Source organism: Bufo gargarizans, chromosome 3, assembly GCF_014858855.1.
Source record: "Bufo gargarizans isolate SCDJY-AF-19 chromosome 3, ASM1485885v1, whole genome shotgun sequence".
Taxonomy (NCBI): domain Eukaryota; kingdom Metazoa; phylum Chordata; class Amphibia; order Anura; family Bufonidae; genus Bufo; species Bufo gargarizans.
In genome coordinates, this window is record NC_058082.1 from 393893037 (window position 1) to 393912143 (window position 19107).

Here is a 19107-nt window from a genome sequence, read left to right on the forward strand (position 1 = left end):
TTGGAGAGTGTTTCCGGAAGTACCACTCACAGGTACACTATTAGCATAGGGATCATCTCACCAGGATAGGCACACAGGGCTATTAGGGCCCATTCACTCACACAGCTGCTGCAAACGTCTCCTTTCACCTGGGACAAAGTGCATAACGCACTTCGCCACATCTTTGGGCGATTTGCGCTTTGCACATTGACCCATGGGGAAGGAGAGGTTTGTTCTATAAAGGTAAAAAAACACAAAAAAAAAAAAAAAAAAACAACACAAAAAAAAATAATTAATGTTCAGTTAAAAAAGTTCAAGTTTTATGTTCTGTTGCAAAGTTAATAAAATTATTGCGTTGCGGCCTGGTTTTTTTTTTTTTTTTTTTCGTTTTTTTACCTTCCAGGTGGACCAACCGATCGATTAGCTGCAGCACTGATGTGCATTCTGACAGAAGCATTGCGCTGCTGTCAGATTACACGCAAGTCAGTGTATGCGGCGCTGCAACACTAGATTTCTACTCTGCAGTAACAGATACGTTTGCCGAAGCATACGAGCTGAGGAGGAGGCGGCGTTCCTATGCTTTGGCAAACACTTTGTGTATATATATATATATATATATATATATTACATAAATAAAAAATCCCGGCAATGATTTATTCATCCACATCGATTGATGTGAATGGAGAAATCTGGTTTGCCAGGGCATACGAGCTAGGTGGGTATGGATGTAGGGCGGAGCGCCTATGTCCTGGCAGACGCCTTTCCCCTCCATTTTTTTATCCACATTGATCAATGCGAATTAAGAAATCTGTGCCGTTCATTTTTTTCTTTCAGCCCAGAGGCTGAACGGAAAAAAAAATCTCATTACCTGTATGCTCAATATAAGGAGAATAGCAGAAACTCCTAATGCTGGCCATACATGTAATGATTGCGGAGACCCTCAAATGCCAGGGCAGTACAAACACCCCACAACTGACCCCATTTTGGAAAGAAGACACCCCAAGGTATTTGCTGAGGGGCATATTGAGTCCATGAAAGATTAAAATTTTTGTCCTAAGTTAGCGGAAAGTGACACTTTGTGAGAAAAAATAAAATAAAAATCAATTTCCGCTAACTTATGCGAAAAAAAAAAATTCTATGAACTTGCCAGGCCCCTCATTGGATACCTTGGGGTGTCTTCTTTCCAAAGTGGGGTCACATGTGGGGTATTTATACTGCCCTGGCTTTTTAGGGGCCCTAAAGCGTGAGAAGAAGTCTGGGATCCAAATGTCTAAAAATGCCCTCCTAAAAGGAATTTGGGCACTTTTGCAGCCTAGATGCGCAAAAGTGTGACACATCTGGTATCGCCGTACTCAGGAGAAGTTGGGGAATATGTTTTGGGGTGTCATTTTACATATACCCATGCTGGGTGAAAAAAATATCTTGGTCAAATGCCAACTTTGTATAAAAAAATGGGAAAAGTTGTCTTTTGCCAAGATATTTCTCTCACCCAGCATGGGTATATGTAAAATGACACCCCAAAACACATTCCCCAACTTCTCCTGAGTACAGCGATACCAGATATGTGACACTTTTTTGATGCCAAGGTGGGCAAAGGGGCACATATTCCAAAGTGCACCTTTCGGATTTCACCGGTCATTTTTTACAGATTTTGATTGCAAAGTACTTCTCACACATTTGGGCCCCTAAATTGCCACGGCAGTATAACTACGCCACAAGTGACCCCATTTTGGAAAGAAGACACCCCAAGTTATTCCGTGAGGGGCATGGCGAGTTCCTAGAATTTTTAAATTTTTGTCGCAAGTTAGTGGAATATGAGACTTTGTAAGGAAAAAAGAGAAGAAAAAAAATCATCATTTTCCGCTAACTTGTGACAAAAAAAAAAATAATTCTAGGAACTCGCTGTGCCCCTCACGACATACCTTGGGGTGTCTTCTTTCCAAAATGGGGTCACTTGTGGGGTAGTTATACTGCCCTGGCAATTTAGGGGACCATATGTGTGAGAAGTACTTTGCAATCAAAATGTGTAAAAAATGGGCTGCAAAATTCGAAAGGTGCACTTTGGAATATGTGCCCCTTTGCCCACCTTGGCAGCAAAAAAGTGTGACACATCTGGTATCGCCGTACTCAGGAGAAGTTGGGGAATGTGTTTTGGGGTGTCATTTTACATATACCCATGCTGGGTGAAAAAAATATCTTGGTCAAATGCCAACTTTGTATAAAAAATGGGAAAAGTTGTCTTTTGCCAAGATATTTCTCACCCAGCATGGGTATATGTAAAATGACACCCCAAAACACATTCCCCAACTTCTCCTGAGTACAGCGATACCAGATGTGTGACACTTTTTTGATGCCAAGGTGGGCAAAGGGGCACATATTCCAAAGTGCACCTTTCGGATTTCACCGGTCATTTTTTACAGATTTTGATTGCAAAGTACTTCTCACACATTTGGGCCCCTAAATTGCCAGGGCAGTATAACTACGCCACAAGTGACCCCATTTTGGAAAGAAGACACCCCAAGGTATTCCGTGAGGGGCATGGCGAGTTCCTAGAATTTTTTATTTTTTGTCGCAAGTTAGTGGAATATGAGACTTTGTAAGGAAAAAAGAGAAAATAAAAAAAATCATCATTTTCCGCTAACTTATGACAAAAAATTAAAAATTCTAGGAACTCGCCATGACCCTCACGGAATACCTTGGGGTGTCTTCTTTCCAAAATGGGGTCATTTGTGGGGTTTTTCTACTGTTTGGGCATTGTAGAACCTCAGGAATCATGACAGGTGCTCAGAAAGTCAGGGCTGCTTCAAAAAGCAGAAATTCACATTTTTGTACCATAGTTTGTAAACGCTATAACTTTTACCCAAACCATTTTTTTTTTTTTTTGCCCAAACATTTTTTTTTAATCAAAGACATGTAGAACAATAAATTTGGCGAAAAATTTATATATTGATGTCGTTTTTTTGCAAAATTTTACAGCTGAAAGTGAAAAATGTCATTTTTTTGCAAAAAAATCGTTACATTTCGATTAATAACAAAAAAAGTAAAAATGTCTGCAGCAATAAAATACCACCAAATGAAAGCTCTATTAGTGAGAAGAAAAGGAGGTAAAATTCATTTGGGTGGTAAGTTGCATGACCGAGCGATAAACTGTGAAAGGAGTGTAGTGCCAAAGTGTAAAAAGTGCTCTGGTCATGAAGGGGGTTTCAGCTAGCGGGGCTGAAGTGGTTAAGGTTATCTTATATCATTTGCCCCCTCTTGTACACTGATCTGTACATTAATTTTCATACGGAATATACCTATGCAAATCAACACACTTGAACCTATGGCCTGTAAACCTCTTCTACATTACATTCTCAATGTCACCATGATTATTAGTATTCTTAATGCTCCATACACATTAACAGTCTTTTCCAGCTACTCTGCTTTTTTGAGAAACATGTTTATTTATCTTTGGAGTAAATGCTGCAGATCATACTCAAATCCCCAGACAGATGGCAGTATTGAACAATCCATTCTAAGTTCTTTTCCAGGGATCCGAAAGTTACATGCACAGGCTGTACTTTATAGGGGAGTTGGGGGAGGGGGTGTTACATTGCATAATGCAGATACACTGCAGAATCCAGCGTCAGCCAGCACTAAGGTTGGACTGGAATGTAATACAAATGGACTTAAAAATAAAAAATGTATCAGCATTTCTTTAATATCATGCAAACACAAAACTCAGAGTCAGTTTATTTATACAAAATAACAGTGTTTGTTTAACCAATTACTGAATGAAAAAAAAGTAAAACAGGTAAGAAAACCCAAGTTTAATAAGGCATGCTCTTTCCGGGCGACAGATAAATGTTTACAAGATTTGTAAAAGACTTGTAGGACATATGTCTAAATTAAGGACAATGGAGAATATAGGGGAATAGAGTGTATGTGGCCACATTCCTAAGGTTCTGTGAGCTGCATTTTAATTTTATGAGACCATTATGATGTAGAATAATTTCAATACAAATGCATCAGATTTTAACTATTATAATTTATTACAACTATCCGCTCTATTTTGTCTGATGATGAAAGACTCAGTAGATTTTATAGCAGAAGACAAAGTATAAAATTGGTATTAGCGGCAAATTTTTCAAACATGAACAGGTCAGAAACACTAGCTGTCAGTAACCAAGATATACTGTATATATTGAGCGCCCATCTGTTTACACATTTATGCATTACATTTGTGATGTTATATATGAAAATTAACTGGGGACATAACTAACACATTTGTAAATCATATGCTGCTACACAATGCATGCAATGCCACATAAACTTCATGTTATTTATCCAGGAATAGGTAGCATTAAATAAATCTGAGCAATACCTCAGACGGCATACATTATAGAACGCAGAACTGTACATTTATTTTTTTGTCTGTTGTGAGTGGGTCATTTTAAACAAATGCCATTAACTTCATTCTGTTGTGAAAGGACCACGGTATAGCTCAATGGGCCTCTGATGTTCAGGCTAATAGACTCCATCACTGTATACCATCACAGCATTATTCAAATAGCAGCTACTGATTATGGTGAATTTGAAGTAAATGTTACTATTCTTTTAGTTGTCAAATTAGGACTAAGGCTGTAAAATTAGCAGCCATTCAAAAACCTCTTTCATCGTAAAAAATGCCCTGCTCTGCCTGTTACATGTTGTGATTTAATTTGCCAGCACTGGGAATCAAATCCAGTCAGAAGTATTTGGAATGTTAACGGATTCTGGTGGAAATTTTGCACCCAATACGCAGCTGCTGCAAAACACTCCATGTACACCTCCAAATGCCCTACACATTCCTCCTCTTTTCCTTGTCCAACACAGCACTTAGTTTGTAAGACTACCTTTCATATGGCTAAGCTTTTCACTGCCAAGAGACATCTGCTGTACACTCTAACAGCATTTGTCAAATTGTCCCTGGCAATGAAGGAATTAACATATATAAAATGACAGAAAAAACTCTCCCATAACTGTATGCTTTATAGTCTCCCCAACAAAGAAAAAAAAGAAATAAAAATTCAGGATCTCTGTTGTGTACGCAACATGAAAACAAAATAGAAAAAACTATTTTACATAAGAAAACATCAGCACATAAAAAGCGTACACTACAGAACACCCTGCCATTTATGAACATAATTTATATATTTATATATCTATATATATATGCATGTATAAAAACACATTTCTGTAGGACAGCTCCATGCCTACAGAGCACTGAGCTGCCAGTGGTGTGAGAAATCAAAAATACACTATTGGCTTTTGAACTATAATCTATCTGCTGGTCATGAGACTAGCATTGCCCCTTCTGGGATTGGCCTTGGATCCTCATCTATTGTGCACACACCACTAAAGCTTTACTGGTTCTCTTAATTAACAAACCAGCATTTCTGCTTAACAAATTCATAGCCTTTTTTAAATCTTTTTTTTTTTTCCTCCCGAAAGCATAAAAAAAAAAAAAAGAAATGCAATGAGCGTTGCATTGTCTAGAATCATTTTACAACTAAGCCAAGAAGCTTCAAGATGGCTTGCAAATCTTTACTATTAGGCTACCTATATCACTTCCCCAGAAGCTAATTCAATAACGTAACTGCAATGTACAGCATAAAAAAAGAAAGGTTTATAAGGGGTTAACAGTACTATGGTGTCCATCAATGTGCACATTCCATATGCAGTTCTTTTTGGCAATACAATGAAAAACATTAGATCTTTTCTTATGTATTAAAACACTGTCAATGAACCCCTTTAGCTGCCAGTATACACATTCTTTGTTGAATATGTAAAACTGAATTAGTATTTTGCAATATATTACAGATCAAAGTTGAACACTTAGGATTTCATTAATAGTGCTTAGAACGTCAATTCAAATCAATAGATTTCTTCCTCGCACTTACTTAGCCAACGGACAACTGACAAAACTGATTTACCATACTATGTGCAGTGCTTGTGAGAGAAAAATAGCTTACTGGAATGATTGGACCGCATTAGACAAACATTCATTGGATCCTCACACCTGACTAATGCATGTACCAAGAGCTAAAATTCTCCCAGAAAAATTCCAATCCTGAACAGGTAGGTGGGACCGTGACATTGATTGACTTGAGAAGGAAGAAGTGTCAGAGGCTGCAGAGGGAGGCCGGGGGAGATCTTTAAAACACTTCCCTTTATAAGGAACACTTAAAAACTAGGAGTTGTGCAGGAACTATAAGAAGGCACAAGAAAGGGAAAAGAAATCCACTCACACCAGTGCAGGGAAGGGTTTTCTTCCCCTACATTGCCAGTTGTAAACCCCTTCTGGCAGTGAAAAAAAAAGGAGTGATGGAGGTGGACACAACTTAGCAAATGGATAGGTATGCTCTGTTGAAGCAATTTTTTTCTTTTTGTACTTGTGAATATGGAAATATTGCCACCATCACATGCATAGGTAAAAGGCAGTACCAATACCCATGTTACCTCCGCAATGCATACTATCCACGCTTCTTTAATGCACGTAAATTGTGGCCAACACAGGTTTGTTTTAATTCTGATAAAGAGCGGTGTCAGTCTCATGAAAAAAACATTGCCCTGCTGTACTATGTGTTAATATGGTAGTGCACAGCCCAACTATTCCACTTTGAATACTGTGCTCCACCATATCTTGCATTTCTAGGCAGTAGAACAAGGTCAGCAGCAGTGCAAAACTCCACAAATTCATTAGCCCTCATTCAGGAACAGTGATTGTAAACGTACCAATGTTCATGTTCGTGTATGTATGTGTAATCACATATGTCTATATACTGTATCTTTATTACACGCATGCTTTTTTTTCTACGGCAGTGTAGCCCTCCTTCCATTAACACACCCTGGAACACTCCACAGAGTTTGGTGACCTCCAGGTTTCAGGATTAGAACTTCAGGGGGTACAAACACCAGCTAAACTGGCAGAATGGCACAGTTTTTACTCCTTGGTACTGGGAGATATCTGGCAGTTGGCATGCTGCTAAGGTTCACAGCTTCACACAGTCTGGGGGTAGAAAAGCTGTGGGGTAATGCAGTCCTACAGGTGGAAGACAGGTGCATTGGGTGCTGTGCCTGGGTGAAGCAATAATGGGTGGCACACTTTGGTTGGAAATAAAATCCTAAGATCAGCTTCCTTTTTAAGTGGCACCTTTGGATACTGACAAACAGGGTAGGAGAAGAACAAGCAGGATATATAGGATATAAAAGGAGCAACAGGACAGGGAACAGGTCATCAAACATGCAAACACACAAGACAAAGGGAAACAAAGGGAGTTAAAAGCCTAAAAACTCACATGCGCTGTGATTATGACCTCAGTACCAAGCGCCTGTGTAATAGATGTAAAGGTGAATATATGACCAAATTTTAGAAACATAAAAACTCTTCAAATTAATTAAACATAGCGTTGCAATGTCGCTGCAATGTGTGAATATGTATGTGTTTAAGACATTATATGTATCAAATAAATACATTTCTCCATGGTTCTATTATAAGGTGTAGTGCTGAAGACTGTTTACACAATGATCACAAAAAATGTTGCACATAGGAAGAACAGGCCTAATGTACAATTATAATTACCAAGACAATGGTAGTGAGTAGGGGGATAGAGTTTTACTAAGAAGTCATTTTATAGTTATGTGTTCATAGGAATTTTGGCATAGCCAAATTTTTAAGAATCTATACTATACATAGACTGCCTATGGCTTTATGGCTACCTGTTTTGTTGATGCTTACACACAATGGGACTCAAATTGAACAGACAAAGAAAAAGTGGACTTGTTGCACCAATTCTGAGGCCATATTTCATTTTTCACAGTTTTTAACATGAAAGCTGGATCTAGTTGGCTGCTGCTGGCATCAAGCACACTTTTTCTCGAATAGCGTTGATACATCAGGTTCAGTGTGATTATGGCTTTATGTATTGTTGATGCGATGAGGCATTTTAGGCTGCCTGTACCTAGTATGGGTTAGTGTTTAACAGGTCTGTGTTCTTGAATGAGATGACGATGGCTAGTTGTGAGCTTGTTGGGTACAGGGCGGTGAAAGGACAGGACAGCAAGGGAAGGAGCTGTGACCTCATCCAGATTCCAAGCTGAAATGGTCTTTAATTTTGGTGTTAAATTGAGGTCTCCATACTGTGCACTGGGCTTTCAGACGGTGATACTGTGATGTCCAATGGGCGTGATTCAGCAGAAGAGTTGTTATTGTGATTGTGGGTCTGTACAGTTAGTTCTTTCAGAAGACCACGTGATTCTTCGCCCTCGCTGTCACTGTCTGTTAGCTCGGGATCAGGCCTAGTCTCATGCTGTGTGAACTCCGGATGGGTCATGAAGTTATGAATGGCACTGCGGGTCTGTGGCTTTTCAAGCCCCTCATACAGGGAGCTGCGGAACGCATTGACCACCTTAATCTGTTCCAAAGGGGGGGGGGGAAAAAGGGGAAAAATTTATTTTTTTAAGAGAAGCACATAAAAACAGTTAATTAAAAATTAAATGAGATAAAAAAGGAAATTAGACAATTGAATATAAAATAAATATAGAATGGGGAAATATAAACTGTAAAGCTTGAACGTGATGTAAAAGAGTATAAACAAATAAAAGATATATGAATCTATATCTATACATACATGCAGTCTTTCAGAGAGCGCACCTAGGGGTTTATTAAAATATAAACTAGTCATACATTACAAGGCCAAAAGTATGTACATCCAAATTTAAGTACTGAACATCTTATTGAAACACTGTGGACACATATTGGTTTGAATTCAATTTGTTGCTATAGCAGCTTTATTTCTTCTAATAAGTTTTTCCATTATATTTGGAACTTGGTGTGAAAGATTATCATCCATCTGGTCACACAGGAAGGGATAGTCCATGATGTTGGGGTAGCGCTTGACATTTCAATTCAATTTAAAAGGTGCTCAATACAGTTGAGGCCAGTTTCGAGACACTGGCATGATTATACAAAGAATATTCCCCTTCAACAATACACAAATGTGTAGGGGCCTTAAGAAATTAGCTCAAAGGTGACAACCAGTATGGGTGAAACCGCCTGTCATCACGTAGGCAAAAATGGCAATAAATATTTAGGACAAACAATTACCAAACTTTGATCATTGCTTAAATTTTAATTAAGGCTAGGGCTCCATGGAGATAAGACAACACAAAACCTTTCTTTCTATGTGGCTATATAAATTCATGCTTGGTTCGACATGACCAAGATATTGCAGTTAGATAAAAATGTAACAATGTTAGCGTTATTTACCAAGAATAGCCATTTTTACTAATCTGTGTGAGAAAACTGTGGAATAGACATGGTTTGTATTCGTGTTTTGCAGATCAAAAAATGGATATGGTCATGTGCATGAGGCCTTACTCTCAGGTTTTGGGCAGCTGCTCATATGAAAACTCACTCATCAAGATTCCAGTAAAGAAATCTTGTGCAGCTTTTGCTTCCAGCAGCTTCACATCAGTGAGGATTGCAACTAAACCCAGGTGTCTTTTTGCGCACTGAGTAGAACATTTATTAATTTATTTATTAAGTGGTTTTTGTACTCCAGTCTTCATTTGTGCTGTGCTAGCATGAGATGTGCCACAATTCTTAGTCCTCTTTCACACGGGCGTCGCGTGTGAGGGCCGGATAGGAAGCAGGTGCGTCAAGGGAAAATGCATGATTTTTCAGCGCGAGTGCAAAGTATTTTAATTCGTTTTGCAAGCGTGTGAGAAAAATCTGCATGCTTGGTACCCAAACCCGAACCCCGACTTCTTCATATAATGGTGATGGATCATGTGACGGACCATGTGATGAGCGCAGTGACGTCACCACAGGTCCTTTTCCTCCTGGGCATCAAAGAAGAAAACCGAAGAGAAGCCGGGATGCGCGAACAAATGGATGAGGCGAGTTAAATTCCTTTTTATTTTTAACCCCTCCATCCCTATTTTACTAAGCATTCTGTATTAAGAATGCTATTATTTTCCCTTATAACCATGTTATAAGGGAAAATAATAATGATCGGGTCCCCATCTCGATCGTATCCTAGCAACCATGATTGAAAATCGCACCGCACTTGCTTGCGATTTTTATGCAGCGCCATTCACTTCTATGGGGCTTGCGTTGCGTGAAAATCACCACTCATGTGAACAGCCCCATAGAAATGAATGGGTCCGGATTCAGTGTGGGTGCAACATACGTTCACCTCACGCATTGCGCCCGCGTGTAAATCTTGCCCGTGTGAAAGAGGCCTTAAAGATGCACTCCTCTTAACTGTGGTGCATCTCAAGCCTCCCATGCGCAAGAGCCGTAATCTACACCAGCTCCTTTCAGGTATAATTTACACCAGTTTGTTTGTTTTTTGGTTTAAATTAAAATAAATTTGTTAGGCTGGTCCCTGCACCTCCCAATCTTAGCTCCCCTCCGTTTTTTTTTTTTTAGAAGGAGTGGTGAGTGGGCACAAAACTTCCACAAAGCCACTAATTCTTGCACAAGTTTGGCATGCCCCAAAATCTGTGATTTCTTAAAGGCTATGTACACCTTTGGGAGCAATTGATTTTAAGTATTGCTTTATACTTATTTTGAGCTAAAAATATATTTTTTCAATTGGTATTTATTAACAAATGTAATCCTTTTTTTTTCTGTACAGAACTGACATGCTCTACAAGCTGTCTGTGGATTTTTTTGTCCTGTCACCTGAGGAGCAGAGGGACATCTGATCTCTGCTCTCTGACATCATAAACACTCATTAAAAGCTCAATCCTTATCTTTCACACTCGCATTTGGTGCGGATCCCTCATAAATCTGCACAAACGCTTCCGTTCAGATAATACAACCACATGCATCCGTTCAGAACGGATCCGTTTGTATTATCTGTAACATAGCCAAAACTGATCGGTCTTGAACACCATTGAAAGTCAATGGGGGACGGATCCGTTTTCTATGGTGCCATATTGTGTCAGTAAAAACTGATCCATCCCCATTGACTTACATTGTATGTCAGGACGGATCTGTTTGCCTCCTCATCGTCAGGCGTTTTGGTGTCTGCCTCCAGAGTGGAATGGAAGCAAATGGATGCCTTCTGAGCGGATCCTTTTCCATTCAGAATGCATTAGGCCAAACTGACCAGTTTTGGACTGCTTCTGAGAGCCCTAAACAGATCTCACAAACTGAAAGCCAAAACGTGAGTGTGAAAGTAGCCTAATAATGTGGGCTTAAGTAAGTGTTTATGACCTCTCAGTAGTTTATCTGTAAAGAATAAATCAAGGCAACTGGAATTACTGTAATTTTTCTTGAGCTTTCTCAATTCTGAATGACTGTACAAGAATTCTCTGGGAATAAATATGTAACTGAATCAACATCTGGTAATTATACCCAGCATGGGGTAAAAGGTGTTTATTCCATTATCCTAATTGGAGTCAGTAGGTGATAATGACCTCCCAGAAAAAGGTGTCAAGACAGCATTGTATGTGGCAGACAATAGATGTCTAACACCCCCCCCCCCCCACCACCACCTCTATTCAAACTTTGCCTCTCCATCTACATAAAAATGGAGGCCATCTACGTAAAAATGGAGAAGCCAATCTTGAATAGAGGCGGGCAGGGGGTTAGACATCTATTGTCTGCCACATACAATGCTGTCTTGACACCTTTTTCTGGGAGGTCGTTATCACCTACTGACTCCAATTAGGATAACTGAATCAACACCTTTCACCCCATGCTGGGTATAATGACCTCTGACCCCATGCTGGGTATAATTACCAGATGTTGATTCAGTTACATATTTATTCCCAGAGAATTCTTGCACAGTCACTCAGAATTGAGAAAACTTGTTGGAAGAACGAGTGAAACGTTTTCAAGAAATCTACAGTAAGTCCATTTGCCTTGTTTTATTCTTTACAGATATACCATGACCTGGATAAATGAGAACCTTCACAGACATATCTCGGTAGTTTAGAAATAAGGTTTATTAGATGACTGGCAGAAAGTGAAAGTACCAGTGACACAGTTAGAAAAACAGTTAACTCTTTGTGACTGAACAGTTCAATATTTTTAATAAAGGTCAATTGAAAATATGATTTTTAGCCAAAAATAAGTAAAATGCAATCATAAAAAAAGGACTCCAAAAGGTGTACATAGCCTTTGACTCCAGATAACTGTCTTAGGGGGCTTGAAGTTTATGAATAAAGATACAGTTGGGTATCATCAGTTGGATGGGGTGTCCCTGCACAGTCTGACACTGTACATTAAGTATTGTCATTGTCAAACTATGCATGGACTCCCCCAACTGCAAACACATAGCAGTACCTTTAGTCCTCAAAATCTAGCAGTAATAATGGAAAACATGTCTGAAAATTTGTGAAGCACTCATCAAGGTCCCTAAACCAGTTTTCTAGAGTTAAAAAGGTACACGTTTTGGCGCAGCATAGCTTGAGCAACAATCAATGACTTTTTGTGGTGTTGTTCCCGCTCACCACACCACTGGTGTTGCAGTCTTATCTCCACGGGTCCCTAGCCTAAATAAAACATTAAGCAATAAGCAAGGTTTGGTAATTGTGTTTGTTCTCATTTTTCCATGTAATCCTGCTGTTTGTTGACTGATCACATATTTTATGTCGGCAAGCTGTCATTTGTCTGCAGCACATCCTCTTATGTAAATCAGCTGTGCTGCCAACAATATGTATAGGAACAAAATTTCACATTCAAGAGGATACGTCAACTCTCCTGATATATCTTTTTCAGTAAATACTTATTTTCCACATGTCCTTCCTCTATTGTTTCTGCTAGAAGTTTATTAATAAAGAGACAACTGTGTGTGCAAGGACACCCTCCCAACAAATGACACTGTCCAATCAGTACTGTCAGTGTGACACTGCAGGGACACCCCCCACCTGGAAACACCTTGCTCTACTGCTATTCATAAACATCCAGCAGTAATAATAGAGGAATGGTACAACATAAAGAAATAAGAGAAGATACTCCAGAATTGTCACTTCACCTGGAATACAAGTATTTACTAAAACAGACACGTCACGAGAGGTGACAGTCTTTTTCAACGATTGTTACCCCCACCTTATGATGATTTCTGGCAAAATATGCTATACTGTTCGGCTCTCAGTATAGCCATGAAAACTGCCTGTGTAAAAGGACCCTTATTCTACAAATGCAACAGGGGTGTGGAAATTTTATCGCCCGACGCACAGGCCATGCAGTTCCGGGCGCCGGGCAGATAGTTTGTTCAGTAGCTTAGCCCTGCTGCGGGCAAGTAGCAGGGCTGAGATGGCTTTCTTCATCGGAGCAATGGATCAGCAACGAGCTGGGCGTGGAGAGCCATTCCCATGGTGATGGGGGTGCTTGAAGTTAAAATATACCATCGGATTGGAGAAAACTCTGATGGTATATTCTAAATCCAAGGTGTTCCCATGGTTATGGGGATGCACCTCTGACAGGGCGCTGCCATATGCGGCACCTGAGGGGTTAATTGCGCAGCTCCCTGTCAGAGGTCGGGTGACGAGATTGTTTCTACAATGTTTGCATTGGTGGGCTCCCTCCCTCCCATTAAAATCATTGGTGGGCAGTGCGCCCTCCCCCTCCATCATTGGTGACAGCAGCAGTTCCGATCAGAGTCCCATCAGTGTAAAGCTGGGGCTCCGATAGGTTACCATGGCAGCCAGGACACTACTGAAGTCCTGTCTGTGATGGTCAGTTACTCAGCAGCATTATACTTGCTCTACTTGTCATAACAGAGAGGCATTGTCATTTAATTTTCCTTTATGCGTTATGTTCAGTTCGAGCTCATCTATTATAACCAAGCATGTCCATGATGGTTCACAAGGGTGCCTCTGTAAACTTAAGTTTTTTGATAAAGTAAACTACTGTTCTCGTTTGGGAATCTGTTCTGTTTAAGCTCACAATCTATTTTTTGGTTTGTTAAATAGAATTACAGTACATTTTGGGCCTGTCTTCTAAGTTGCTATCAATAAAGACCTTATTTAACCACTTCAACCCCCCTAGCTGAAACCCCCTTAATGACCAGACCACTTTTTACACTTCTGCACTACACTAATTTCACCGTTTATTGCTCGGTCATGCAACTTACCACCCAAATGAATTTTACCTCCTTTTCTTCTCACTAATAGAGCTTTCATTTGGTGGTATTTCATTGCTGCTGACATTTTTACTTTTTTTGTTATTAATCAAAATTTAACGATTCTTTTGCAAAAAACTGACATTTTTCACTTTCAGTTGTAAAATTTTGCAAAAAAAGAAACGACATCCATATATAAATTTTTTGCTAAATTTATTGTTCTACATGTCTTTGATTTAAAAAAAAAGTTTGTGCAAAAAACAAAAAAAATGGTTTAGGTAAAAGTTATAGCGTTTACAAACTATGGTACAAAAATGTGAATTTCCGCTTTTTGAAGCAGCTCTGACTTTCTGAGCACCTGTCATGTTTCCTGAGGTTCTACAATGCCCAGACAGTAGAAAAACCGGAAAGTAGACACCCCAAGGAATTCGCTGATGGGCATAGTGAGTTCATAGAACTTTTTATTTTTTGTCACAAGTTAGCGGAAAATGATGATTTTTTTTTTTCTTACTTCCATGAACTCACTATGCCCATCACAAAATACCTTGGTGTGTCTTCTTTCCAAAATGGGGTCACTTGTGGGGTAGTTATACTGCCCTGGCATTTTAGGGGCCCAGATGCGTGAGAAGAAGTTTGAAATCATAAAAATGACCGGTGAAATCCGAAAGGTGCTATTTGGAATGTGTGCCCCTTTGCCCACCTAGGCTGCAAAAAAGTGTCACACATCTGGCATCGCCGTACTCAGGAGAAGTTGGGGAATGTGTTTTGGGGTGTCATTTTACATATACCCATGCCGGGTGAGAGAAATATCTTGGCAAAAGACAACTTTTCCCATTTTTTTATACAAAGTTGGCATTTGACCAAGATATTTATCTCACCCAGCATGGGTATATGTAAAATGACACCCCAAAACACATTCCCCAACTTCTCCTGAGTACGGCGATACCACATGTATGACACCTTTTTGCAGCCTAGATGCGCAAAGGTGCCCAAATTCCTTTAAGGAGGGCATTTTTAGACATTTGGTTCCCAGACTTCTTCTCACGCTTTAGGGCCCTTAAAAAGCCAGGGCAGTATAAATACCCCACTTCGGAAAGAAGACACCCCAAGGTATTCAATGAGGGGCCTGGCGAGTTCATAGAAATTTATATATTTTTGGCATAATTTAGTGGAAATTGATTTTTTTTATTTTTTTTCTCACAAAGTCGCACTTTCCGCTAACTTGGGACAAAAATTTCAATCTTTCATGGACTCAATATGCCCCTCATGGAATACCTTGGGGTGTCTTCTTTCCAAAATGGGGTCATTTGTGGGGTGTTTGTACTGCCCTGGCATTTGAGGGTCTCTGCAATCATTACATGTATGGCCAGCATTAGGAGTTTCTGCTAGTCTCCTTATATTGAGCATACAGGTAATGAGATTTTTTTTTTCCGTTCAGCCTCTGGGCTGAAAGAAAAAAATGAACGGCACACATTTCTTCATTCGCATTGATCAATGTGGATGAAAAAATCTCTGCCAAAAAAAAAAAAAAAAAGGAGGGGAAAGGCGTCTGCCAGGACATAGGAGCTCCGCCCAACATCCATACCCACTTAGCTCGTATGCCCTGGTAAACTAGATTTCTCCATTCACATCAATCGATGTGGATGAATAAATCATTGCCGGGATTTTTTATATACAAAGTGTTTGCCAAAGCATATGAACACCGCCACCTCCTCAGCTCATATGCCTCGGCAAACGTATCTTTTACTGCAGAGGAGAAATCTCGTCTTGCAGCGCAGCATACACCGACTTGTGTGTAATCTGACAGCAGCGCAATGCTTCTGTCAGAATGCACATCAGTGCTGCAGCTAGTCGATTGGTTGGTCCACCTGGAAGGTAAAAAAAACAAAAGAAAAAAGAAAAAAAACAGGCCGCAACGCAATAATTTTATTAACTTTTGAACAGAACATATAAACTTTAACTTTGAACTGAACGTTAACCTTTTTGCCTACTGGTGATTTTTTATTTTTTTTTACCTTTATAGGACAAACCTCTCCTTCCCCATGGGACCATGTGCAAAGCGCAAATCGCCCAAAGATGTGGCGAAGTGCGTTATGCACTTTGTCCCAGGTGAAAGGAGAGGTTTGCAGCAGCTCTGTGTGAATGGGCCCTAATAGCCCTGTGTGCCTGTCCTGGTGAGATGTGATCCCTATGCTAGGTGTACCTGTGTGTGGTACTTCCGGAAACACTCCCCTAAGCATAGGGCAGGGTGGTCAGGGCAGTCAGGACAGATATAGCAGGTGTCACGCCTTATTCCACTTCTGCTACAGACACGACATCTTTTTCGGGGTGACGGTTGGGTTGAGGTACCGGCAACGACATTGGGGAAATGTCGCTCGTGTAGGCGGCTAACTACACTAACTACATTATCTCTTCCTGAAATTTGGGGAAGGATCGTGTTCTCCCAGCCTTACTGTAGAGAACAAAACTATTATACAGAGCCAATTGAATTAAATATACAGACACCTTATACCAGCGTCTGGTTCTGCGGGAAACTAAATACGGAGACAACATCTGGTCATTGACGTCCACCCCTCCCATGTGAAGGTTATAGTCGTGGACTGAAAGGGGCTTTTCAATGACACGGGTTGCTCGCTCAATTTGGACTGTCGTGTCTGCGTGAATGGAGGAGAGCATGTAAACGTCACGCTTGTCTCTCCATTTCACCGCGAGCAGTTCTTCGTTACACAAGGCAGCCCTCTCCCCCCTTGCAAGACGGTTGGTAACGAGCCGTTGGGGGAAGCCCGCGCGACTAGTTCGCACGACGCCACAGCAGCCAATCTGTTCTAGAAACAAATGCCTGAAGAGGGCCACACTTGTGTAGAAATTGTCCACATAAAGATGGTACCCCTTGCCAAATAAGGGTGACACCAAGTCCCAGACTGTCTTCCCACTGCTCCCCAGGTAGTCAGGGCAACCGACCGGCTCCAGGGTCTGGATCTTTTCCCTCATAGATCCGAAATTTGTGGGTATAGCCTGAGGCCCTTTCAGAGAGCTTATACAATTTGACCCCATCCCGGGCGCGCTTGCCTGGGATATATTGTTTGAAGCCAAGGCGCCCGGTAAAATGTATTAGGGACTCATCTACGCAGATGTTTTGCTCTGGGGTATACAAATCTGTAAATTTCAGGTTGAAGTGGTCTATGAGGGGCCGAATTTTGTGGAGCCAGTCAAAAGCTGGGTGGCCTCTGGGACAGGAGGTGGTATTGTCGCTAAAGTGCAGGAAACGCAGGATGGTCTCAAATAGTGTCCTGGACATAGCAGCAGAGAACATGGGCATGTGATGAATTGGATTCGTGGACAAATATGACCGCAATTCATGCTTTTTGGCTAGACCCATGTTGAGGAGAAGGCCCAGAAAAGTTTTAATTTCGGAAACTTGGACTCGTTTCCACTGGAAAGGCTGGGCATAATAGCTTCCCGGGTTGGCGGTTATAAATTGTGTGGCATACCGGTTTGTTTCTGCCACGACTATGTCCAAGAGCTCCGCAGTCAAGAACAGCTCAAAAAATCCCAGGGCCGAACCGATCTGAGCTGTCTCAACCCGAACTCCACACTGGGCGGTGAAAGGGGGAACTAATGGTGCGGCTGAAGTTGGGGACTGCCAATCAGGATTTGCCAGCACCTCAGGGATTCTAGGGGTCTACGGGCCTCTCTGTGCGGTGGCTGCGACGGGGTAACTACTGCACGTGCCACCGTACCAGCTTCAACTGCCCTTCTGGTGCTCGCCACTTCACCATGTTGTACGGCAGTGCTGGTACTAGGTCCAGGGAGGGCTGCGCTGCTGGTGTATGCCTCACCACGTAATCCGACAGCGCCAGCCCCACTCTGCTGCCCTTGAAGCGGATCCTGCGCAACCTGTGGTCTAGCGACACGGGGCCGGGTACGCCTGGTGCTATCAGGGACCTCAACCTCCTCGTCTGAACTTTGGGTCAGACTGCCACTGCTTTCTACAGGTTCATATTCTGACCCGCTGGATTCGTCAGATGAGGGTTTCCATTCCTCATCCGACTGGGTCAGAAGCCTATAGACCTCTTCAGAAGAATACCCCTTGTTTGAAATTTGGGCAACTAAATTTAGGGGGTATTCCCTGAGACTACCCAAGAAAAAAAGCAAGCCTGTCTTACAAATGGGAGGCTAGCGAAGTACCGGAGGCCGCTGCGGTTGATGAAAAATATCAAAACTGATTTTTTTTATCGCCGCAGCGAGTGTAAAGTGAATGTGCAGTGATCAAAAAAAAAATTATTTTTGTCACTGCGGTGGGGCGGGCGTGGGTGAACGCACGTGTGGGCGACCGATCAGGCCTGATCGGGCAAACACTGCGTTTTGGGTGGAGGGCGAGCTAAGGTGACACTAATACTATTATAGATCTGACTGTGATCAGTTTTGATCACGTACAGATACTATAAAAGTACAAATGCTGATTAGCGATACGCTAAATCAGCGAATCAGTGACTGCGGTGCGGTGGGCTAACCGATCGCTAAACTACCTAACCAAGGGGCCTAAACTATCCTAAAACCTAACGGTCAATACCAGTGAAAAAAAAAAGGGACAGTTTACACTGATCACTTTTTTTCTTTCACTAGTTATTGACAGGGGCGATCAAGGGTTAATTGGGGTGATCTGGGGCTAAAGTGTAGTGTTTGGTGTACTCACTGTGAAGCCTGCTCCTCTGCTGGAACCAACCGACCAAAAGGACCAGCAGAGGAGCAGGGAAGCCATTTAACACATCATATTTACTAATATGATGTGTTAGATGGATTCTGATTGGATTTTTAAAAAATTATCAGCTTGCCAGCCACGATCATTGGCTGGCAAGCTGATGACGCGACCCCCCTCTAACAAATGTCGGCCCGCGATGTGCATGTGCGGGCCGGCTAATCGCGTCATCTCGCGAGATGACGCATCCGCGCGTGACTCTGCCTGCAGCTGCCGCCTCCGGACCGCGATCCTGTGTTAGGCGGTTAAATATAGTTTTGATTTAAT

At 41.3% G+C, this 19107-nt stretch overlaps 1 protein-coding gene across 4 annotated transcripts in view; it reads right to left on the minus strand.

Moving 5' to 3' along the window:
• Positions 1-3658: 3658 nt before the first annotated feature.
• The window catches only part of ATP2B4 (ATPase plasma membrane Ca2+ transporting 4), a 226751-nt gene continuing 211302 nt past the window's right edge, over positions 3659-19107 (minus strand). For 2 of the 4 annotated variants that reach the window (XM_044288273.1, XM_044288272.1), the window contains one exon: positions 3659-8414. In XM_044288273.1, the coding sequence (XP_044144208.1) occupies positions 8121-8414 (294 nt within the window). In that variant the 3' untranslated portion in view covers positions 3659-8120. The remainder of the gene's footprint in view (positions 8415-19107) is intronic. The other 2 variants (XM_044288275.1, XM_044288274.1) reach the window with 1 other exon arrangement.